Source organism: Tympanuchus pallidicinctus, unplaced genomic scaffold, assembly GCF_026119805.1.
Source record: "Tympanuchus pallidicinctus isolate F22 unplaced genomic scaffold, pur_lepc_1.0 scaffold26, whole genome shotgun sequence".
Classification (NCBI taxonomy): Eukaryota; Metazoa; Chordata; class Aves; order Galliformes; family Phasianidae; genus Tympanuchus; species Tympanuchus pallidicinctus.
The window spans coordinates 3,398,738-3,424,402 of NW_026294743.1; the positions used below are offsets into that span (position 1 = coordinate 3,398,738).

The window sequence follows — 25,665 nt, forward strand, 5'->3', positions numbered from 1 at the left end:
AGAAACTGATGCGATAGGCATTTTCTTCTGGTTTCACTGCAGATCCAACTTACTGGGAAAAGGCTTAGCAACAAAGCCTGTAAGAATCTTCAAACACGTACCAAGATTATTTATACAGACTTTCTTTTTCTTTGAAATAACTGAAAGAAAGCTTTCAGGGTTTCCATTTTAATTATTTTGTATTCTAGGTTCTGAAACCATGGGATTTCTTGTATGCAAGATCTTTGGACACATCTGGCTAAAATATTTCCAAATTAGTACGTTTTTTACTTCTCGTTTTTAAAACAGACGTAAAGGCATTGCCCCATGACTTGTGGTTTAGTAACAGCAAAAAAATATTTCTCATCTCACTAAGTTTAGCATCATGATGAGATACTTTCATAGTCCATTTCACCAAAATGCTCAGCGTTTCTGACGTTATGCACAGACACTGCAGGTTACTCAACTGTACACTTCAGGTAACTTGTGTCCCGCTTAACAAGAAGTGAAATTGCTTCTGGCAGGTTCTTGGCAATACCAGCTTAATTATTTGCAGGTAGGCCAATAGTCATATGCACAAAGGATGGAAGTCTCCCAAATGGGAAGGGGCTCTCTGGCTGTATGGTACTCCTTCTCAGGAAGCAGCCTAGGTCAGAACTACGCTTTCCCTTCAGTGGCAGGCCCATAGATGAGCAGAGAAGCTGCACCTGAGTTTACGTCCTTTGGACGCATGGGGAGCACAGGTGCAAACAATTTGCCTGTGTTCCCTGGACCAGCCACAGCCCTTTACCAGCTGCTCAATCATCAGTTCAAGCTGCGACCTAACAGCTCCCCTACAAATTGTTTCTTCTAAACAAGTGAAAACAAGCATACAACCTTTTTAAATCCTCCAAAACAAAGGATTTCTTAACGAAGATGTTCAATGAGATCCACTGGCATCAGAACGTTCTAGCTGTTTAGTAATATGTCAAGCCTCTCACCTAGTCATGCAGCAAGTACTTGCTCTTCTCCCACTTTTGTTACTGAACATTCATACCAAAGATGTCAGAACTTAAGCATACACTGGGAAGCTCTCAAGGGCAATGACACTGTTCATAAGCAACCTTTTTTTTTGTCCCACTCTGTACCTCACCAAACAGGAATACATCCAAGCATATCTGGCCACTTGTTTAGTTAAAACGGAAGCTTAACAAAAACCTCACAGCTTGGTCTCTGGCTCATCCACAGCCCATAGTCATAATGCTTTTGAGGAAGGTTTGCTCACAGCTAGTCATTACAAACAGTACTAAGCTTAAATTTGTTTGCAGTCAAGATCTTGTTCAGCTCTCGGTACAATGGGAAAGATACAGAGCTGCCCATCAGTCCCCATTTAGCTGTATGTAGCAATGCATTTCAAATGATACGTAACACTGCAAGACTGTAATTGCCTGCAAAACCTGTGTGTGTCACTATATCACAACTGCCACACGTAAGTGAATCGTCTTCTTTTTAATACATAAACAAAAATCTCAAGTAAAAAAAGACTAATGGTCACGTTCATGTTTCTATCTTTTCCAACATCACTTTGCACATTTCTGGGAGAACATGACTATGTATCTGCATCAGCACTTTAAGAGCAATTAAGTCACATTGTGTAGAAGCGTAGCCAGTAGCCTTTATGAGAAAGCAATGGTTGAGATGATACAGCAAGGCATCTTTAGGAGTCTATCTTACCGCATGAGGCGCTAACGTTTTCTTTTGATACGAGCAAGATCCAGATGCGTATTTGCAGTTTAAATTTGCTCATTTTAAATGGACGCACAGCAGTGAAAACTACACCCACACTATAAGATAACCCTGTTTTAGAGAAACAAGACAGAACCTCCTGCCTGTTTGAAGAGGAACACTTGACAACTCTGACAAGCTGCACCTTCACTGCTTTCTACTGGAGCTTCAACCAGCATCCACTCGTTAGTAGAGCATCCTCACACAATTAATAACTGGAAGTTACGGCTAAGTCTAATTCTCCTTCTACCACTTTTAATTTTATAACTTACATTCTCAATTTAATATTCACACCCTTTGAAAATCCTAGAGCTCTGTCAAACCTGAAGCGCAAAGTCCCATTCTAGCTTTTAAGGTGAAAACGTGACATGTCGTCAAGAGTTAGCATGTCTCTGTTTCTTTGGACTAAATGAAAGTAGGCAACTTATTACTGGAAACAAGGGGAGAAAACAGCTTAGAAATTTAATGAAACCAAAGATAACTTTTAGCCTGTTACTTACATAGCATTACACTACACGTTGGAAGCTATTATTTTCATTAAGAAAAAGAAGGAAAATGGTATAAAAATAGTAGAGTGTAATTCGTAATTGACACTCTGAATGCTGTCAAATTTCAAATGAAGAAAGAATAAGCAGAACCTGTAAAACAAGTACTGATGTCATAAAACAGAACAAAACTGCCTTGTAACAATTGTTCAGTAAGAGATGCCAGTCTAGGAAACTTTCTATGAGGCATTTATACTTCAATATCAGAGATGCTCAGGACACCTGAAAAAATACTACTGATACCTAAATACAAGTGTCAGTCAGTGTTCCATTATAACAACCCACAGAGTTATTAAGTAATAAATAAATACACGCACAGAGCCAGTAGATGTTTCAAGGACGGGTGGGTTATGAATAAGAAAACAATTAGCACCCCTTCCAAAATCTCTTCCCCTAATCTAAGTGTCTATGGAGAGACAAAAGAAACAAGGTTGAAAGAGGATTCTAAGATTCTGTGGAAGTGCTGGACCACACTGTATGACTCTTTCCCTTAACAGTAAGCATCAAAACAACTATGGCTGATAAACCAGAGCAGTGATTATCTCATCACTTCTGTTAGCAAATTAGAGGCAGCTCGGTGGAAGCGCTCTGCTATGACTGTACCAATAAAACGCTTAAAACCAGCATCCTAAACCAAAATTACCTTCACATTAAGCGTTCCAAGTATTTGATGTATCTGTGAGTGCGTCAGCCATCGCAGCAGTGAGGAGCAGTTTATTATGCAGTAATAGTAACTTCAAAGCAGAGTTGAGTTTCACCTCCAGAGTCCTTCAGGATCTGATACGCTTCCGATCAAGCTTTCAAGGTCCCCTGGCTCACATGGCTTTTCCCAGCTCCCAGGAGGCTGGGACTCCGATTAATTTAGTTGCTTGCAGCAGGGTTTGAAAGCAGAGATTTGCTTTGAAAATTAATTCAACGTTTTTTGTTTTGACAGCTACGTAATGTACAATTTCAGAAAGTAAGCAGTTGAAATCTAGGCACTTTTACAAACACATTAATACCCAACTGCTGTTTAACAGGACAGAGCTTACACATCGAAACTGAACAACTTGATTTATTTAAAATTCACCTCAAAATCCATTTTTTAGCTTTTTTTTTTTTTTTAATGAACATTCAAAGCATCAAAATATTACTAATTTTAAAAGAACCTTCGTTAAAAATAACATAATTTACGTATGGTAGATTGTGGTTGCGAGGGGAGAGAACCAACGAACGGTGGATTAGGCACAGTACTAAGGCCAACATGTCAGAAAACAAAACAGCTGCATACTCAAATTTTAAGTGACCTGGACAAAATAAAACAATGGGGGGGATGGGGGTGAAACAAAACCGATAGCTTACTCAAGGGCAGTTGTAGGAAAAAATAAAAGCGTTAGTAAGTTTTCTATCTAAATCTATCCTGTTCACGTATTTAAAGAGCTCTATTTTCTTCCATATATCAAAAAAATTGTTTCTAAATCAAGGCAGATTATTATTTGGAACTGTCATAGTAAAATAAGGGATCACAGTATACAGAGCTTAAAATCCTGTACCAGGAAAGAGGAACGAGTGGTTTACGAGGGGATCATTTAAGTACATGATCTAATTTTTAAAACAGAGATATAAAATATCAGTTGCATAGGGATTTAAATATAAGGCCAAGCAGGAGATTAAAGTAAAATACAGATCGTAAGAAGGGCACTACGGTGTCGAAACATAGTATTTCCATTTGAATTAATGTCTAATTCAAAATCACAGTATTTTGCTAGTACTATAAACAGTGAATGTCAAACTGTCCCGTTAATCTTGAACTGAAAACTGACATTAGAACTTCTAAACAGTACAAAACTAAAGCTCACTGTCTAAACCTGATCAGTGTGTTAGCACAATAGTGCTTGGTACGTACCTGATTTATATACTCTACCTTCTGTAAATAATATAAAGGTTATTTCTTGTTAATAAGTGTGAGATCACAATATTACTGCATGCCATCAGTGGTTTGCAGGCTTACTTGATATTTAATTACTCAGTCTTAAAAAGTGTGAGATCCCACCCTGCAGAATCTTCACCTATCAAACACAGAACACTGTCATTAATAAAATACAATAGAAGTTCCACCGCTAACAACTAACATATAAGCCAGTATTGTAGGTCTAAACCCAGTATAGGTCATTATTATTAAATCACAGCAATTTTTGTTAGGAAGGTAACCTGCAGACTTCCAAATAATCTTTTGCATGTATTAAATATAAACAAGTACGTAACTAACGGTTACCTCTTGACACTTCAAGTAGATTATTCTATTGTGAAAGCATTTCTGCAAAAAATTGATTTTAAGTTGTTAAAATGAAGTTCAAATATTCATTTCCATATCTACACGTAGCTTAATTAACCTAGAATTGTAAAGAATAGTAGTGTAAGGAAAAAAATTCTGCAAATGAATTAGGCATTAAGGTACACTAACTGGGAATACCTGAACCAACATTGTAACTGAAAAAGTGCATAAACATGGTAATACTACAAACGTGTTAACTACAGAACGAGAGGTTTTCTGAAAGCAAAGTGGTACTATTTTACACGTTATTTACAGGTTGCAAATTTTCCAGAGACCACATAGCCAATTTATGATCTTAAACTCCTCTGATGCTTATGAAGCGTCCTTTGGCTTCCGTCCTACTCGGTCAAAAACCTATTCACACACCAGTGAATACCGTACAGTCAAGCAACAGGGCCATTATGGTTCTTTAAATCTTCAAAATTCATTCCTTTCCGTTCTTTGAAGAATAAGCAGTGTTTTCACTTCACACTTTTTGTGGGTGTTTCTGATTCTGTAGACTGTCGCCCATCAGTCCATGCCTCTCGCGTGCTCTTCAGTGCAAGCGTTTTCTGCTGGTCAACTACAACATAATCAACTCTTTCATCTGCCACACTGCTGCCTGAACCGCTGCTCTTCTTCTGGATAAAGGCAAGAGAGAATGAAAAAAATAAGTTAAACTAATAATTTATTCATTAGAAAATTAAGTACATATCCCAAGCAAATAAAGAACAAGCACAGGTTTCTCTGGAGAGTGTGACAGAGCCCCTCTGATTGACCTGAGGACAAACTGCATGGGGTGATACGGCTGGAGGCTCTTTCCCAGCAGCTACTTGTAAGGAAATCCCAAGCTGTTTGTGCCGATCATTCGAAAAGTCAGGACGTGCTTACCTTACGAGGCGGGGTAGATTTTCCTGAATCTAGGTCCAGATCTAGATATTCTACTTGCTTATCTCCTTTAGGTTTTACCATGGGGCTGCTTCCTCCATCAAGACTGTTGCTACCGAACAAATTCTGAAATTGTAACATAAAGAACTTCAGCTGCGAATGTACACAGTAACAACCCAAACTGTCAAATATGCTTATTATTAACTGTCAAAACACTGAAGGTTAAAGAACTGAGATTTTACGACCAGATAAGCCATGCAAGTTTTGTTGACGTTATGCAACAAGTAGATAGAGTCAAATTAAACAAAAATGAAACAATCTTCAGCTTGGGACAAAATCAAAAGCCAAAGGGAGTGGACGGAAGGAAACCAAAAGCCGCCCCCCCAAAGTTAAGATTGTCACCAAATCAATCTGTACCTTCCACCTAATACCCCTTTCATACCATGAGGTAATAAAGAATTGCTTTGGTGTTTCACATCTCAAGTTTAACATTTCTTAACTACAATTAAAAAAAAGAAAAACTTAAAATTGCTATTAGGTATCTTAGAAGAATTTCAGCCTTTCACAGTAGCAAAGCTTCAAACACAACTTTTCAATTTCAATGAAAGCTATTGTAATTAAACTTAAAACCAAAAGGTATTATTCAAGTTAATAAAACTAAAAGATTATCACTTTGGATAATTTGTGCAGGACTGCCTAAACTGAAGTCGTATTGCATATACCTACATTTCAATTAGCCCAGACTTTTACAACCTCACCTCCTCTGTCCTCTCCCAGCCTGATCCCTCCCTCTTAACAGGTGTTATAGGAACAGTACAATAGAAGGACTCTTCTCTAAAAGATAAAGAAAAAAAGGAAGACAGAGGGCAGCAGTCAGCAAAAAATGAAGAGGAAGGCAGAAGGACAGACAGAAGGGTAAGGCTGACAGCAACTTGAAGGAGAGAGCAGAACACTGCTGATTTTATTAAATAAAACAGAAGTGCAACATGTCCAAGTGATGATTCAATGCTGATGACAGAAAAGGATTTTAAAAGTATGGAGTTCTCACTAAGATATAGCTGAAGAAAAAAAAATAAAAATAAAAATAATTAAAAAAAAAAAATTCTGAATAGTCTATGCATATTTTAAAACAAAGGGCTTGGGATACCTGGAAACACTCAGATTCTCTAGGAAATAAAATATTTTATTGGTTAGAGCTAAACAGGCTGGGCTCTTAAAATCCATGCTGTTATACATTACGTCTGTATCATCCAACGTAGTAAGTGGTAACAATGACAAACAAACAACAGGCCAAGTTTTTGTTGCCCAGATTCTCTAAATATATTTCTTCATATTTAACACAAAAAGCGGCATCTGTGTTAAGGTTTCCAGCACAAATTACGAAAAAAAAAAGCCTTAGTCATTAAACATCTTTTTATCTCAAGCAAACTAAACAGGTAGAACGTAGGTATAAGAAATCAAACGTAAAATACACTTAAATGAAGATGAAAGAAAATCTGTAGAACAACCCTGGAAAATAAATGGTGCAAGCAAACAGAAGGATACTAATGATAGGCTGTCTCAGCTGCAATACTAAAAGCACCACCTTAGCACTCCTTGTAAGAATCAGCAGAAATCCCCACTCCTAATTGCCATGCTGCAATTTTACTGGGTAGGAGGCGATTCCAAACCTTTGCAAAACAGGACATCTCCTGCATCTGTATAAGGGGATGTGACTGATTACTTACCAGTGCCTCTCGCACAGTACTCTATGAGGAGGTAAGTTTTTACACCACTGGCTCCCCACTGCTGAAGTGCACTTCACCTAGGAAGCGCACCTGTGCTGATGACAGGTCAGAGAGACATGGAGCAAAGCGCGAGCCAGGACTTCCTGGCTCGCACCGAGTCACAAGTGCCACAAAGAAACCAGCAGGAGGGGCTCACTCTGGGGGTCATAAAAGGTGTCATCCATAGGCAGCTACAGAGCACGAGGAGAAGGAGACTGGAGGAGACCGGGGAGGGTATCTGGGACAGCAGGGAATAGGGTAGCAAGCAGCACTGCCAAGAGACAAGGGTTAAGTGAAATGGGATAGCACATGCCATATAAGGCAGCAGAGCAACGAAAAGAACAAAAACAGAGGTAAGCAGGTTCTGCCTCAAAGAAGATTTGGAAACCACAGCTTGATACGGCTTTAAAGATGAAAAACAGATTCTCTACTAAGAAATCCAAGCAGCAAAAACACATTAATCACACTGAAACTACTGTGAACTAAAAACTGAGGTACAAGTGCAGATTTTCCCCCAGTGTTTCAAGGGTATTATGGATTGTGTTTCATTTTAGGCCTGGGTTTACTGCTATCCTTTCACTTCAGAATTTTTGTATTTTCTCATACTCTCTCCTGAAGAAAACTAAAGCAAAAATCCACAGCATATCAGTAACTTCTCTTACCTAGCTCTTCAATAGATGCTAAATACTTGAGACATCACCATCCAAAAAAGTTCTCCCCAAAAGGGGAAAAATAAGCAACGTATGAAAGTCCCCTCTCCTTGCCCTGGACCCTCCTCATTTCTCACATGTCCTTTCAATAAAGGTTCTAGGCCTGTCTCAGAGGACCTATGGTAGCACATTTTCCTTCACGTCCTGATATTGAACTGCTGCATGGTCTAGAACTATCTGCTGAAGACAAGACGGTTTCTACGAAAAAGAAAAATAAGTAATCTGCTGATCTATTTTGCAGAGCGCAAACATACGCTAACCACAGTCTCTACATGACTATGCTCATATCTTCCTTAGTGAAATCAAAATTACAATTGCAGCAGAGGGATAATTTTATTCTTTTCCAATTTTGATCTAGAAGTACAAATGAAGGTGATGTTGAGTGGAAGGATTTGTGTTTGCATGATTTAAAAGTAAGGACTGCACAGGAAGAGAGTAGTTAAGACGTAGATGTTACATACTGGGTCTTCAGTGGACTGATTTGGATTCATGGATACATAATTCTCTTCACTGTCGTGCGAGTCACTGCTGGAAGTTGTGCTATGAACTGAATCCGGTCTGGGAGACATGGGAAACCTGGAGGAGCTAATTACCAGGAATTATTTTACAAACAATACATCTTGAATATCTTAAACCTCCTGGTAAACAACAGAAATAAGCACGTTAGAGCTGGAATCTTCATTCAAGATTACTAGAGCGTCTCATAGTTTGGATATACAGTCCTTTACATACATTATTACAAAATAAGAATTAATATTGACATACTTTTGTCTTAATGCATGCATATGCATACACACAGTTCCAGAGGAAACTTCAATCTGTATTACATAGGCTGAAAATACAACACAGATGTATATACACATTATTAATGCTACAGTCAACAGAAACTATCCAAATGAAGAAAAGCTAGGAAACTTACTCTCGTGCAAAGCTTCTGGTGATAGGAGACCTAACTGGGGCTTGTAATTCTTCCCATTCAGGCAAAGGTTTTATTTCTAGTGGAGCTGGTTTTGCTACGTAAGAACACAAGCATAGAACGTTCTTAAGCAAACTTAAATTTAATAGCTTTTCAAGTTTCTAATGCCAAAAAGAAATACTGTTTATTAAACAGTAAACACTAGTTAAAAAGAGACACTTTCATTCTCACAAAGCTATGACGTAATAACTTATGTTTTATGCTTTCCAGTTACAGAATAACAACAGTACTTAAAAAAAAACACAATTTAAGAATTTTGCAACATAGACAAGTACATAGTAATTCTATTTTGAAAAGAGACTGAAAATGGCATCAAGTTCCGTGGCACGGGGACTTGCTGAACTGATAAGCCCAGAAAGGGATGACTGACAGTTTCAGCCTTAAAATGCAAGCACTGCCAACTCCATATGCTTTTATTGGCTTGTGCACTATTATTACTATGCAAACTCTGCCCTCACTGCACAAGTCTCCTTACGGATTAGGTTTCACAGCTCAAAGTATGAGCAAAATATTCAACTATGATTAAGTTTGCAAAATGGAGAGATGAGCCAGTAGCTAGTTGCAATGCCAAAAGGTGCTTGGCTTGCTTCAGGAATCATCAACTAGAGAGCAGAGCAGCAGCATGCTGGTGCCACCAGAGACAGCTAAAGTGCCATTTTTAAGCTCTATTTTCAGAACAGAACCACAAGCTGAGTATTAGTGAGAAACATCATCCCTCCCTCCAATATCTACAATTCACCCTTTCCTAGCCAATAATATACATATGTTAAAGGAAGATCATGAGACTTCACAGAGAAAAAAATTACACAAACTATTGTCGTACTTGTAATCTGAACTTTTACCTTCTTAAAAACTGTTTTAAATAAACAAAATGCAGTGTCATTTCAGTAACATCCAGCCCCACCACCCACCCCTCAAATCATCTGCTTGCGGCGTGTTAACAAATTCACCAAGATCAAATGTCAGGCATGCAGAGTAAAAGCTGTCTTAAGAGACCACATGAGGAACTGACAGAAATCAGTTGCTTAATCAGTGTGGTCATCTTGCAAGGAACAAACAGAACTGCACTCATGACACTTTCGTTATGCTCTCTCTTCAGATAGAGTTCATCGCGGAGTCAGCTATATTACATACCAAACATAAGGATGCATGATTCACATTTTCTGGTTAAGTATCAGTCTTCAGCATCCCTAACAGTTTTCCCCTTTAATTAGAGGATCATAATTACTCAAAGCACATCAAGCCTGATCCAGTAATTCCGCCACTTCTACTTGCTTATATAAGACCTGTCACCACAGCCTCTGAAGAGGACCGACAACACACCTATGTCAAGGTGCCAGGTATCGCAGGAGACAGGGTGGCAGAGCTGAACTTTACATAGGTGAGATGACACTGAAGACTGAGCGACAATAGTTACCAGTTTGGCCACAGCCCTCTGTGGAGGGCAGAAGCTAAATGGCAGGTATAATCTGTGGCCAAGGTACCACTCCAGCAGAAAGAGTAAGGACCTTGTGCAAAGCCCTCTGAGAACAGAAGCAATGGTTCATCCAGTTGCAATGGGCTTTAATAACCAAAGGTACTGTTCAGCAAAACTTCTGTGAGATTTTTAACGTTATCTACTATTTGCTCTACTACACGTGACCACATGAAGAGCCAACTCAACAGCCTAAATAACACCCAGACTAATTGTGATATTCATACAGTTTCATACGTAAATCTCTGCAACAATGTATGGTCACGGGAACAGTTTTTTGCCTTACTTCAATACTTATCCAACAGCAAGTGACCCAAGTAAACTGTGAATTCACAACCATTTCCTAATGAAAGATATTTCAAGCAACTTCCAGGTGAGTATATTTCTCACATACATATTTCATATTCATATTTCATTCATTTCATTCATATTTCATATACATATTTCTGAGGAAAGAAAAAAGTAAATCCAGAATACGAATAACTAAAATTTAAGAGACTTAGTATCTATGTTAAAGCCAAAACAACGCATTCATGCGCTCTTTACAAGAGAAAGCTTTGACTTTCCTATACAGGACATCTTTCGCTCAGCAAGGTATATGCACCCATGATCTTAGATTATAATAGAAGTAAAAAGACTATAGGAGAGATATAAAATAACAGTTCCTTTAGTTTTTGTCTTATTTTTATAAAGCTCCATAAACATACAGTGCTAAAGTACATACCCTTTCTTCTTGTAGTAAAGTCACCTATGGTTTGTGAATCAGTTCGCTCTAAACCATGTGGTTTAGGTCTTAAAATTTTAGGACTTTGACCTAATTGGCAAAAAGAAGACTCTCTTAATAAAATATTCTTTTTAAAATTGGAAAATGGAATTTTGTAAATAAACAGCACAATCCCCTGCAGAAAGGTTACCGCCACAAGCATAAGCAAGCCGCTCAAGGAAGAGTTTTACAGTCTATAGCTAGGTTTCACGCTAAAGCCGTAAGCACCACACTTGAAACAAATAAAATACTGCATGCAAGTAATTTGCTAGAGGCAAGCATAAAAGCTGTACAAAAAAGCCCAAAGTTGCGTCAACAAATTCTGCAACTGATCATCAGTTGCTTTCAAGCTGTATTACATAAAAATCACCAGAAACGTACTTAAGGAATTCTCCAGCAGGACAGGAGAACAGTTACCTTTCAGATGTGAGTTAAGTTACTTCCAAACAAATTAAGTCCTTCTTCAGTGAAATGACTACAGTATTGGGTACTATTACCTATTCACCACACACTCCCTTTACCTGAGAAGTCCTCACAGTTCCGTATCAACCTGCACCAAAATCACCCCCCTGACTGCACAAACTGAGCGACCTTCTCTCCGAGCTCCCAGTCTGCACTCGGGAGCACACCAGAGCACACACAGCCTTCACCAAAAATGGCCTTATCAGAAAGTGAAGTCATTTAAATATATATATTTTTAATTGCTCGTGGCCATCTGCAAGTGCAGCAGGTGCACTAATCGTTCTCTACTATGCTGCACTATCACAGAACACCGTATTTTAGACCAATCTAGTAACAAAACAGAGTGCAAAACAAGAAAACATCTTAGATTGAATAGCTTTCTCACAGGAAAAAAGATACTTTCCTTTCAGTAAGGAAGCTGTTTGCCAATTAAAACCCTGCAAGCAGTTCCAGTCATGCTGCGTATTTTAAATATGATCAATAATACACGATAACGTTTACACGACAAAATGTTTAATATCAGGAAAGGCAAGCATCTCCAGGTGTTACACCAAGAAGCCATATGAGAAAGGTAAATCTTCACAATAAATCAAGTAAGTTTAAGACTGTTTATATTCAAAAGTTGCCCTACAGCGAAAAAAATATGGGAAAGGACTGGCACAGAGTCAAATGTGGGCTTGAGCTACCAGCAGCAACCAAGAATGCCTTTTAAAGAAGTAAATTTGGCAAGAACACTGGGACTTTGCAAATCTCAGCCTGAAAGGTTTTGCATGTGAAGAGCCCTATTACTGTTAGCGCTAAGCATTGGGAATAATCAAATAATAAGTAAACAAAAAGGTTTTGTACTATATCTGAACATTTACACACTGCTTCTGAGAGATCCTGCGGGAAAAACAATGTATTTTTTTTTTACCAATACTGTTGCATAGTAACTTTCTTAAAAATAAGAAAAGAAAAAGAACAGACTTTCACACAATTATTTTTTCATTTCAAGAAAAGATGCTGCCTTAAGTGGCTAAAAGTGCTGGCAAAAAGACAGCACACCCAGGCAAATGCTAACCAAAGACCTGGCTTACAAGTGGTACTCACAGTAACTGTCAAGAATGCTGCTGGCTAGAACTAAGCATGACCCAGCATGTTGGCCAAGTTTATTCTGTGCTGACCCGACATTCTTGAGTACCTGACCTACAACTATGATAAAAGCTTGCCTGTAGAAAAAGACCAAGGTCCCCAAATCAGTCAAACAAATTTGGAAGTTAAAATTCAAATATTTTCTACTAACAACAATTTGATGTCGAATATCGTCACCTACTCACATCAACTCTCCACTCCACTTCCATAATCTGATTAAGAAGAAATTCAGGCACAACTCTACTTAGAATGTCAATAAAGTACTAACACGTGAGCATAGATCAGTGCAGTGAAAAATCAAGCAGAGGTAGCAGGGTAATGGAATAATTTAACCAGCGTGTACATTAGAACCTCTCTACTCTTGCAGCCAAATCATGTAGGCTGAAGTGACTGAAACCAATTGTATTGAGAGGTAAGCACAGCCTTAGGAATCTGGGTCTGCGAGTCATTATTTCTGTTTTTATTAAGGGTTCAATGTGGTCTTGTGCAGTCAACCTCCCTGAACTATATTATCACTCCCATTTGCAAAATACAGATATTACCTAATTGCCTTCATACTTACACTTCATACTGCTTTGTACTTAATTTTGCATTCAGAAACTGTTCTGAGACTTTGTGAAGTGCTATATAAGTAAGTACAGGTCCCTGCAATATTTCTTTTATGCAACAGATGAGAACATACAAGATGTTCCCGCATAAAATAGATGCATGGAGTTTTTACCTCTTCCTGCTGAAAAACTGTTCAGTCTGAAATAAATTTGCTGGCAAATCAGCTTGTTATTATTGGGATAATGGAACGACCTTAGTTTGCCACAGGTAATTAAAATATTTGTGTATTTCCCTCCCCCCCCCCCCCACAAAACCAAAAAGCCTAATCTCTTCTGAGTAGCTCACCCTGCAACAGAACGACCTGACATCAAGGAAAGGAAAAGGAGCTGTGGATAAACCACAGTCATGAAACTGATGTTTCTTGTTTCGGTCTGTACCGCAGAATTCTTCCACCCTGGTTTTTTTTTTGGTCATGAAAAAAATAAAAAATAAACTAACAGAAATCCTTTGATAATACTCTTCACTCCATCAAAAACCACATCTTAAATAAACGTGTCAGTTTTAAAAACTGTCATTCACTGTCCAAAAATCAGCAGTTCCTCCACTATCTTAGTTGCTTCTTTGAACAAAAATGCATGTTTTTAGAACTTAAAAAACCCAAGTCTCACAACTGAAGATCCTGCTGCTGAGCCAGAGTAACCTTGCTGCTTTGCTCCTCAGAGCTTTCAGAAAAGCCCTCAGAGTAAAGAGCTGAATACAATAAACAGAAAATGCAGTGTACCTGTACAACAGTCTGTTCTTCACCATTTATTCTCAGAAAAAATCTCCTAAAAAGTGTCATAGGGCCCCTCTTCTAGTCAGTTTTCTGCAGGAGAAAATGCACGAGGTCTCTGTGGAGAGCACGTGGTTCCACTTGGCATTCCAGCTCCAGGGTCACTACAGAATGCGCTTCCAACGCTGCAGGTTTAGGCTCACAGACCCAAGCTGACCCAAGCTAATTATTCAGGCACTCAACATATGACGACATCTAATCTACAACACTATTCTGGGAAAGGTAAGCCTGGGTCTACAATACAGTTTGTTTATTTATTTATTTTTAAAACTGACAAGGAAACGAGACAACTAAAAAGCCCGCTAGGAAAAAAAAAGCAACAAAATAAATATGTTGTGGACAGTGAAACCAACCAAACAAGAAGTGAAAATTAACACGTTTTTGTTGTTCACTGAAATCAGCGCTTGTGAAATGCAAAATGCTACAGTCAGAAAAAACCCTCAGTTTCTACATAGTGATACAACTGTGCAAGGGCACTCTGAGATGAAACAGATCTAAAGCAGCCCAGTTCTCTGAGAAACGGCTGCTTGCAAAAACTGCCCAGTAGAACAGGCAATTATGAATCCAGCATTAGAGTCCACTCAGATGGCATGAATTCTGCTCCTGGCATTTCAGCATGTGTCAATGCTGCCTTTGTTTAAGAATTCATCAGGAGAAGAATCACTTGTTTGACTTTGTTTCCAATAACGGTTTAAGTTAAAAAAAATTCTTTCTTCATTAATTGGCTGATGCATTCTCTTCTTGTTTTCCATACAACACGTGACATACGATGCCAGAGACAGGCAGTGGGAAGGTGCATCACTACAGCCAAGTCCTGTATCAGAGTAGCTAGGCCCTAACATTTCTTGTTTTAAGGACACAAAAGGTAATCATTGAAGAGCCTCATTTTGCTTTCAGGCTTTAACCTTCAAGCACTACTGCTAACAAGACTTCTGTTAAAAATTTCTGTTACTTTTTGACTAGTTGCTTGCTGCCAATGGATTTTACATCAGGAAATTGCAAATATCCTCATAAAAGAGGCCAAAAGACTCCTTAAGCACCAGCTATTTAGGGCTTACATTTTTAAAGTAAATTTACTAATGTGACATAAAATTTGAGAAATGTGTGATCTGTTAATGCTGTTTCCTGGCCAACAGGACTCTAATCCTCACGAGACAAGGAGATCAGATGTAGGAATGCTACAGCAGTGCTTTACTTGGACTAGAAGGGGGAGAGCAAGAGGAAAAAACAGCCATATTAGTGTCCTGCATCAACAGAAGTACTTTTAGAAAGGCGTAACTAATAACAGTTTTCAGTTCCCATTAAAAAAATATGCATCTTTCTCTATGCATTCAGAAGAAGCTGAAATGTGCAGAGGTCCAAGAATACCAGTACTCTAAATCATTGCGGTTTTCTCCTTAAAAAAATAATAATAAAAATAAAAGTCAAGTCTGAAGCTCAGTCTTAGTCCCACAGGGTTTATTATTTGACTTTCATTTCTGCAGAACAACCTCCCCCTTTCGTTCGCTTCCCCTTCCTCACCGGAGTGAATTCCTGAGTACATGGGCTTCAACACAGAGCTCTACAAATATCCTGAATTTGCTTTTTTTAAAAGATTGTTTTTAGAAAGACTGTTTCCCGCCAAGGTCTTCTATTCAGAAACATGTATTCAGTTACACAACATTCGTACCCATTCCCACACTAGCACCTAGTAATAAATAGCAACAACAGTACGGTACTCAGATCTGGTCAGTGGTACCACATGGATGATGACAATTAGTCTTCTCATAACAGTAAAATTCAAGTGAAATCAGCTTATGCCTTCAATATTATGAATTTTCAAGGCAGTCATCTGAAGAGATACTCTCCAGTTTTCTCAGACACCTTTGTCTCCTCCAAATAGGTCATCACAGAGCACTGGTACTTTGAATGCTCCCAAAATTAAGAATGAATTGTAAAAAAAAAAAAAAAAAAAAAAAAAAAAAAAAAAAAAAAGACTATGAAGTCAAACTGCATCTGACAGCGAAGGTTCACTGGTATTCATAAAACGTTTGGCAAATGTCAGAAAAACTGCTTTGAGAATACCAAAGCTATTAATCATCCAAATACTATTTGACTGCTCTAATTTGCAAGTAGTTCGCCATGCTCATATTTAAAAATCCCCTACTGCATGACAAATTAAAAGCCTTCACGTAGTGCTTTAAGACCAAAGTGCAGTGTTTTGATGTTTTTATTGACTAGTAGCTTCAAGCGGCACTATCACTCATGAAGTCCAAGTGATACTACTTGAGATTGATTTCATTTTTTCTTTGTAATGAAAAGTGAGAAACTGGAATAGCATGACAAGATGTATATCAAATCAACTATGCTTGCATATACAGGCATTAAAACACAGGGAATAAGACAAAAAAAATGTAGAAAGGGAAGAAAAAAATAGGTTATCACCAAAGTCCTGTTTCTGCTCTCCCCAGGGTCTCTGAAATTCTGCATTACCATCTCTGCAACTAATATCAGAGTAATTCCTGTAGCTTGTCTTTAGAGAGCCATTTTTTAAATCTTTAAAACCATCAGATTTAGTAAATCAGCTTCATCTGCAACTATGAAATACTCATTCAGCTTTTTTTATTCTTTTTTTAAACTTGAAATTATTTGTTGTTTTAAGGTTTTGCAAGACTGATCACAGCTGCAAGTTGAGGACTGGTGGATCATACCAAGGCACTACATAAATTTTATTTTAGGCTTGGAACCGAAAGCTAGCCTTGTAGAAATAATTTAGTACTGCCACTGTAAAAGCATAAGATCTAGCTAGCCTGAAGGCTTTGGAGACTGAAGATGGGGGGAAAATAAATAAATAAATCAGTACACTTCCATTTATCCTGCTTTAGGAACTCTGCAGAAGCACCAAAACATCCTCAACATTTTTACCTTTTCAATTGTTAAACAAAATGAACGGCAAGTTCATTTCAAGAGAACTTAAACACTCACATTTCCTGAAATGAACCATACTTCTGCTCTGAAAAGCAAGCATGAAAATTAGTTTCTTATCCGCTGTTCAGTTCAGTTCTTGTCGCTGATTAAAACTGTCATTCACAATTCTTCCATGACTATTTGCCGTAAAGTCTAAGTGAGTGGTCTTTTAAGACTGTACAACAATCATGATAGCACAGAACACTGCAGCGTTGCCAAGTTCTGACTCGGTCTCCCTTGGCCCCTAATCTTTCCCTTAATTTTTAAAGAAATCTTAGCTGTTGCAAATGCTGTAACTGTTCCTGTGATTTTATTTTGGGTTGTTGGTGTGGTGCTTCTGCTATACTAGGAAAAGCAATATGTTCACACTGTCCAATACAGACACCCATACACAAATATTTAACGAGGCAACTGTTCACTTGGCTATTTATAACTGAACTTCATGATTAACTCAAGTCCATTTCCTTAAGAAAGATTTAGCTCAGGATTTTAAAAGAACTATACAGAACTACAACAATGGGTAATTAGGACTGTCATCCAGAAGCATCACGGTGGGTCCTATTGCAGCCAGAACGTAGCAAACATAGCAGATGCTTCCCGACACACGTGGGAGTTCCGTGCACAATTCCATCTTCAAAGTGGACTTGCATTTTCAAACGTAAGGCTTGGTTATTTTTGGTGAAAAAATGAAGTTTTCTAGGAGGTTAATCTGGCTGAGAGATGCTCACAAGTAATCAAGGAAAAGATAAAGCCAAGTCCTGAAGAAAAATACATTTGTGTGGTCTGACCATAAATTCCGTCATGAAACATCATAAATGGTAAAGATTTGTATGAAAAATAACCAGAGAAAAATCACAGAAGTGTAGGGGTTGGACAGGACCTCTGAAGATCACCTAGTCCAACCCTCTGCTAAAGGAGATTGTGTTGCTGTGAAGGAACAACTTGTTCCTTCACAAGTTGTTGTGAAGGAAAGCATCCAGGCAGGTTTTGAGCATCTCCAGAGAAAGAGCCTCCACAATCACTATGGGCAGAAGCAACATTTTCGAAACAAGCACAAGCACAAGGTGCAACCAGGTACTTCATCTGCACGAAGAGAAATGCATGCATCACTCCCTATCTCTATGTCCTAATTTACTGCTTTCTCAGCTTAAAACTACCAATACCAAGCAGCAGTTTCTTTTCAAGATAGTTGTATTTGTATGGACTGAAGTTGCAGAAAGCATCTCTACACAAAATTCTGATGACTTATTTCTGCTAAGAAATAAACTTTTTTGGAGGGGAGGGGGAGGGGGGAAAGGGAGGAGGAAAAGTTCAAGAGTCACTATACTACCTATTTGTTTCTCTTGCCATCAGCAAAATACACTGTGAAATTCAACCCAAGACTAGGACTGAAAATCTTGTTAAAAATAATCTTGAAAGTAATTAAACTCAAGCAACTTTCAGGCAAATATAACTGCCATCAAAAATCCAAGGAACCAGCAATTTAAAATTCTCAACCGTCTGTCGGCAATCTGCTTAGCGATCCTGAATACAGTATTCCATCACAACTCCCTGTGACCCTGGAAAGACATCTGCATTAATCTGAACTCTCCTGTAAAGTGTTTTTATAAGAAGGTTGGATCAACAGCATTACAAAAATAACAGCACTGCACTCAGTTTGAATTACACTTAACTTCTGATTTTCATTCCGTGGTGATCGTAGCTTGTTAAATTCAGCCACATGCTCGCAGTTCATATTTTCCTTTCTAGAACCTCAAAAAAAAAATTCACTTTGGCACAAAGATGTGCTTTAGAAAATGGAAGCTGCCAAGCTACAGTAAGTAAAGCACCAGATCAAGACTTGAAGGAACTACGTTCCACCACCATTAATTCCATCAACTTGTTTAAGATAGATATTGAAAAAATACATTTTGCCAGCCAAGACTGAAAACACGCACAATCTTAAGAACTCTGAACTTTATAGATGAAGAGATGCACCACATATATTAGATACTATACGTCCTGAAGGATTCCTCCATAGCTTTATTAAATAAATATTTTTCAAAATATAAAGATCCTAAAAGTTTGCTTTAAGGGGACAAACATGATCTTTTACCCCGAAACAAAACACTTTGGGGGTGTCCTTATCATGCGCAGAGACCCATGGACACACAGTCTCTCTCCCACGCTGCTCAGCCTTGTCCTGACCTACCAAGTACTACTGACCCACCCTCTGCCCCTTTCATTTTCAAGCATGTGCTTTCCTTGATCTAGGACATAACATTGCATTTGTATCGAAGATTAAGATGGTCTTAACTCTCAGATCTCCGTCAGGCTTCACAACTTTCTCATGGACTGCCAACACAGCCACTTGACACCTGCCTGTTCAGTATCTTTCACTACGTAGACTTGTTCCCTGTGGAGCAGCAGTGGCAGGAGGCACTGCCCCATATCACACGTTTTGAAGAGCCCTATGAAAGCACACACACCTGTCTGTTCTCTGCAGCCTTAGCTTTCTAGGGAGTCTTCACACCTCACTGCATTTATATACTTTTTACTCTACTGGCCCTACTTTTATAAACAGCACTTTTGAAGGAGGAGCACGAATGCGTGACTGCCTCCAAAAAAAAAATAAATAAATTGGCACAGAACCACTCTGTCACAGAACCCGTCACAGACTTTTAATAATTCAGGGAAAGTGATTTAACTGCAGGGATGGCTGTAACATGTCCGGATAAAGCCTTTTGCTAGCAGCAGTGCTTCGAACTTAGCATCAGGATTGCATGCAACCACGGCAAGCCAAAGAGCCAAAAGCAAAAATACAACGAAGATTTTACATGAAATAAATTATAATTTAAAGAAAACAGCGCTCCAAGAAAACCCACTTCTTTTAAATCTAATTTTTGTCATTCAGTTACAGGTGACTGTGGAAAAAACATCTGGCCAAATACTCTCCATTTTGTCCCAAGTAATACATCACTTACCTTTTGATGTATTTCTTTAAAGAAAAAGTGTTTGATTTAAGCCACAGGGGCAGGAAGCCAACAATGTTTTGAAAGTACTTTTAAGACTTGCAAATAAGTACTGGAAACTCCCCCTACTTACACATAGAAGGAGTGGTAATCCAGAGAAGTGAAACTACCTGAAAATGCAAACTCAAATTTCTGTGTTTTGTTTTTGTTGTTGTAGTTTTTTACCCCATGATCACAAAACAAAGCTCTTCTAGAAACCAGAACAAAATGACACAGGGCATCTCACACCTCATCATGGCTTCTTGCCCGGACTATTCCTTCTGAAGAACATCTGGCAAAGCAGGGGTGAGCAAGTGTCCGCGCACAGAACATGCACACAATTTAGTGACTTTCATACATACATATTACCCACATTTAGTTATTGATATTACTGATTTTCATAACTCATTCTTCAATCACAACTGGAACAGAGGAGAGTGTTAACAATATGACGAGTTACCCAGAACTTCACTGCTTTCATGTAAGCACTTGAAGTCATGCACCTTGTAGTCAATGCTGCTGACATAATTATGTCATCTGCTGACAGATGGACAGATCTTTGTTGCCCAGTTACGTTATGACCCAAAGACCACAAAACCTGAAGTAATCAAGCATTTATTTTGCCTGAGGTTCACAGAACAGAAGCACTGGAAGGGAAAGCAGGCTACGTACAACAGAACAGACTCTGGAATTATTGTATTCGTTTACTACTATCGCCAAACTCCACTGCCTGTAAAATTCCAAGGTCTTAAAATGAACAAAAAATAGAGAAGATTCATCAGCACATACATCTAACAATTAAAAGCAGTGCCTTCTTTTGTCATTTGGTAATTTCTCTGCTATTTCTGTTCTACATTCAGAACCACAATTTTGAACCAAATTTGACAAACTTTCCTGATCTACACAGAAACGTTACTGAGCCAGTGTTTAAGATAAAGATCATAACTGTACTTCTCAGTAACAAACACATCTACAAAACAACTGTCTGCTGGCAACACAAACAGCAGTATCTGCAACTGATAAAAAAAATACAACTGATTCTTCTGACAGAAAACACAATATGCCCTCATATGCCCAGAAGCCTTAAAACCAATAAACCTGATCTCAGTAATGGCAATACTGCCATTTTTAGTGATGGTCTACAACAGAAAATGTTGAATTAATCACAAAAAAAATATTAAAAGGAACAGTAATCAGAACTCAACTATTTTACGTACCATTTGCCCATTTCTACGCCTACCTAGATATTAGGGAACATACCGACCCACTTACTATTTTCTGGGTACTAATTTGTAGCAGAACACCACTGCAGAACATTTATACAATGCAGAAACAAACTGATAATAAAATGTGCTAAAAGAACTTGAAGGCTGAAAAAACAACACAATAGGATGTAAAGCACATACTTGCTTTGATTAAGTAAGGGTCCACTAAATCAGAAGTTTTATTCCATTTTAATTCAAAAAGAACGGAAGTTTTATTTTCCCAAAAATATTTCAGGAAGTTATTTGTGTACCAAAATGGGAACAACATTCCCACCCTGGGGCGTCATCATATCTGCTCTTGACAAGACTGGAAAACTTGTATCGCTAATGTAATACAACTGAGAGAATTTGAGCATGCCTGCGTGATCCTGCGTTTTACTAAGATAAAAACCTCACTAATAAATCAGAATTATTGCCATTCTTGGTAACTCAAGATCTTTCTACAGCATTTGCTTGTTACCCCAGTCAATATAGCCAGCCAGTAGGAGCTACACTGGGCACCTCTACACTCATTAGGAGATGTGTTAGCCTCCTAGCCTAAAAAACTGTTCCCTGTTGTTAGTCAGGGCTTCTCATCTGTAAAGCATTTGAGGGCAGGAGAGAAGCGTAATCCTCACGCAGCACTTACAGAAGGTGAAACACTCAGTTTCAAGAAGAAAGTCTCAAAAGTAGCAGTGCTGCCTCAGCAGACATCTACGTGACTGCCTTGCATCAACAACAGCAAAACAAGAAGCTTTTCAAGATTAAACTTAATTGTGTTTCAAGTCAAGCATTTCATCAGTCGAATACACAAACCTGAAGTCAGAAAAAAACACTTCAAAGCAGCTCAGTATTTATTTTGAGAATATTTTCCAGCATTGAGTTTCATTCTGTTAGTGTCCGGTATTTCTTAAAAAGTAAACAGAGCTACTCTCTGCTAACGCAGCGACAGAAGCAGAGAGCCATGGTTCTGAACAAGGCCATGTTTCACTTCCACAGGCAGTCAGAATGAGAAGCTGCACTTTGTTTTACACTGAGATCGTCTGTATCATAATCATATTAGCCGCTTTGCTTAATTGTACGTAAGGCTGTCTTCACTTATGAGGAAAGAAACAGTAATTTAAAGTTTGAATTAGGTCAATATTTTGGATCATCTGATTAAAACATTGATTTTTTTGCTCCAAAATGAAGTCAGCCACTCTCAACTTCAATACTCTTTTCAAATGTCTAATTCTGAAAACAGGAGCTACAAAGTTCTGCAGACGCCGACTATTTGTTTAGTTCCCAGTTCCAGAAGAAAGATATTTCTGACAAAATATTTCACATTGACTGGGAAGTCTAAGCTATTCATTAGTGATTCTCAGTAAGCACTCTCATATGGAGACATCATAATGATATCTATTTCTTAAGCCTATCACTTCAGTCACCTAAATAATCATTTACTTTAAGGCCAAGTAAACACTGTGCACCAGATTTAAGAGATTTATTCGTTTTTTTCAGGATAGCTTTGGAGAAGCCCTCTAAAATTTGTGCACTCCTCCCTCAATTTTGTCAGCATTACTGCAGCTACAAAACCCTTGAGTTTTCTCTCACACATTCAGTCATTTGAAATATTTCCACATAGAACCAGTTCTCGTTTTGCTTCATGACTGTTCATCTATTGCAGCCTACTTAACTGCATTTGACAAACAACGTGGTATCCAGCTCGTGCGATAGAGCAAACATATCTTAAAAGCAGGCTTGAATTAAGACTTTGCTCCTCACATTTGGATCTCAAGGAAAGAATATCTATGGTAACCTTATAGCCCACATTCAACATCTTTTCTGCCCCATATGGCTGCTACATCTCAAACACTGGCCAACCTCAACATCAAGCGAGTTTCCTTGTTTTTACGGGTTGAAGTGAAGATAACATCATGTGCTCATCAGCAAACACTTCCTTGAAGCTAATATTATTCTTACAGTAACACATTCGTAAGAATTATTCGGTGAATAAAAAATAATTTTATAATATTTTTTAAAAATAATTTTATTCTTGAATTAAAAAATACTGCATACCTTGAGTAACAAGTTGCAAAATATCCCACTCATTACTTATTATTAATTGCTAACAATGCTTAGATCAAAAGCAAACACATAAAATAGCTAAGTCATCTACATCATACAATGGAACTGTGTATTGACCCTGCACCAAGAGCTGCTACGTCTATAAATTCTATCTTGTTCCTCATGTGCTGTCTCCATTATAAGCTAGCCTGCCGTCCTCTCTGTGTAAAGGCTAGAACTCATACTTGAGTGTTAGCAGTTCTATGTAATTTTTGAATTGAAATGTCAACCCAAGTTTGTATTTGGCTGTTACTGTGATGTATTATCATCATTAAGAAACATCTTAGTAATTTTGCTCATAAATTGGGCCAAAATTCCTTCGTTAGAATTGCTCAAAAACATTATTTCCCACTAATCAGAAGTTGTAAGAGCTACAATATTGTATTAGATGATAAAATCAACTATTGGATATTTTCCTCACCTTTTCGGTCTGGTTTGAGGTTCCGATCCACTGGCGGTGGTTCACATTTTTCAGTAGGCACTGACCGTCTGGGAGGGGTCTTTGGACTGGACCTGAAACCCATGTGAGAGGGAGGAGGGACTTGCTTTCCAAATAACGGAAAATCAAACGTGCCTGGTGTCATTGGAACATAATTTGTTTCCTGGATGGGTTCAGTGAAGCTGCTGGAATGCTGTCGTGGAGGAGAGTTGGGATTCATTGGGACATAATTTTCATCTAGTTCTTCACTTGAAACACTTCCCACTGTCAACATGCTTCTGTTTTTCTAGAATTAACATATATTTCCTTTAACAAAATAAGTTACGCAATCAGCTGTGAATCATATGAATCTTTTAACCTAAGCTACTCAGATTAATACACTACTTTGAAACTGAAAATCACAAACACCGTACACCTTGCTTTTTTTTTTACACAGAAACAAAAAGCATTCAAGCTCTGTTACTGTTGTCTCTCGTAAGATCACATCATACTTACAAAGTGGTTATGGAAGCCCTCCAATGAATTAGATCTGTCATTCGGAAACGTTCGTGGAATATCATAACAGTCTTGAGAACTAATTTCTAAAGAAATAAGAAGAGAAAGTGGCTATTCATCATTTGTGTTCCCCATCTCTTGGCACCAGTCATCCAGTTTGTTTTTATTTACTGTCTGCTTCTAAGACACCAGGCAAACATACCTCCCAAAGCTGTGGCCAATAGGTTTTATCCACAGACTTGAAATGACCGTGTTCATAAATGAACTCAGCACTTGCCAATCAACTTGAAAATCTTATCATGTTTTCCATATCAGAAAACAAAAACAAAAACAACAGTATTTTTTCCTTTTAAAGAACCAGCTACATCTTCCTTTCAAATAGGCAGGCATAAAACTTTACTGTAAGAGCTGTATCTTTTGAGATAGAAGACCCTCATGAGAAACCTACTGTAAAATAAACAAACAACAGGTGTAATTTTAAGTCTAGAGTGATGTCTTCTGACTGAATACACTTGATTAGAAAGTGCTGATTCAACAGAAACTGATTCACTGCTATAACAGGTAAATTCTTCTTTTATCCCACCACTCTTCTCTCAACTCCCCTGTAGGCTTCCAGGGGTTTTCAGATTGAATAAGTGACAGAACTGAAATATCTCCTGCTTCTCAGGGCCATGGCTCTCAGCACTCCACATTAAGAAGGTCCTCACCTTCGTGACTGCCTCTCTGGAGCACTGGGATGTTCGTGAAATACTCTGCCCCCAGGTCCTGGGTCTCACTCACTTGTTGCAGGCAACAGCTTGCATTACTTCTCTACGAGCCTGCTTCCATTGACATTAAGACAGAAACTCGAGGGGAAATTCTGTTCTGTTCTCCTCTTGACCTAGACAAAGAACTCCAAAACCTCTCCCCCCCACCACCATCACCTTCCTCATTTTTGCCTGCCATCCCACAGGCACTGTAACTTTCCTCACAAACATCAGCACCAGCTTCAACCAGTATAAAATTAGACTCCGAAAGTCACATCTTTATACCCACTGCCTCAGGAACCTAAAATAAATGAAACTCTTGGACCTAAAGTTTTTAGTAAGACAACAACCGCTCTCTGTAACAGTAAATATCACTTTCTGAACTCAGCCTTTCACTGCATTTCTTTACTTTAAATCTGAGAGAATAAGAACAGGAACAAAAACAAACAAGCAGAAAAACAAGACACACGAAAATCTTTCTAAAATAGAACTAGCCCCACCAGATTTGCTAGTACCCAGAAATACACCCAGCTGCTAAAAGAAAAACAACACTAACGCATTAGCAAG

General features: G+C 38.3%; 1 protein-coding gene across 6 annotated transcripts in view; it reads right to left on the bottom strand.

Annotated features, from left to right (window-relative positions):
• Window positions 1-3,322: 3,322 nt before the first annotated feature.
• GAB1 (GRB2 associated binding protein 1) overlaps window positions 3,323-25,665 on the bottom strand; it is a 97,081-nt gene continuing 74,738 nt past the window's right edge. For 2 of the 6 annotated variants that reach the window (XM_052690032.1, XM_052690035.1), the window contains 6 exons: window positions 24,353-24,438; window positions 23,840-24,143; window positions 8,865-8,958; window positions 8,407-8,530; window positions 5,473-5,595; window positions 3,323-5,222 (listed from right to left, as the gene is read on the bottom strand). In XM_052690032.1, the coding sequence (XP_052545992.1) occupies window positions 5,064-5,222; window positions 5,473-5,595; window positions 8,407-8,530; window positions 8,865-8,958; window positions 23,840-24,143; window positions 24,353-24,438 (890 nt within the window). In that variant the 3' untranslated portion in view covers window positions 3,323-5,063. Of the gene's footprint in view, window positions 5,223-5,472; window positions 5,596-6,227; window positions 6,304-8,406; window positions 8,531-8,864; window positions 8,959-11,119; window positions 11,210-23,839; window positions 24,144-24,352; window positions 24,439-25,665 lie in introns of all 6 variants that reach the window. The other 4 variants (XM_052690030.1, XM_052690033.1, XM_052690031.1 and 1 more) reach the window with 4 other exon arrangements.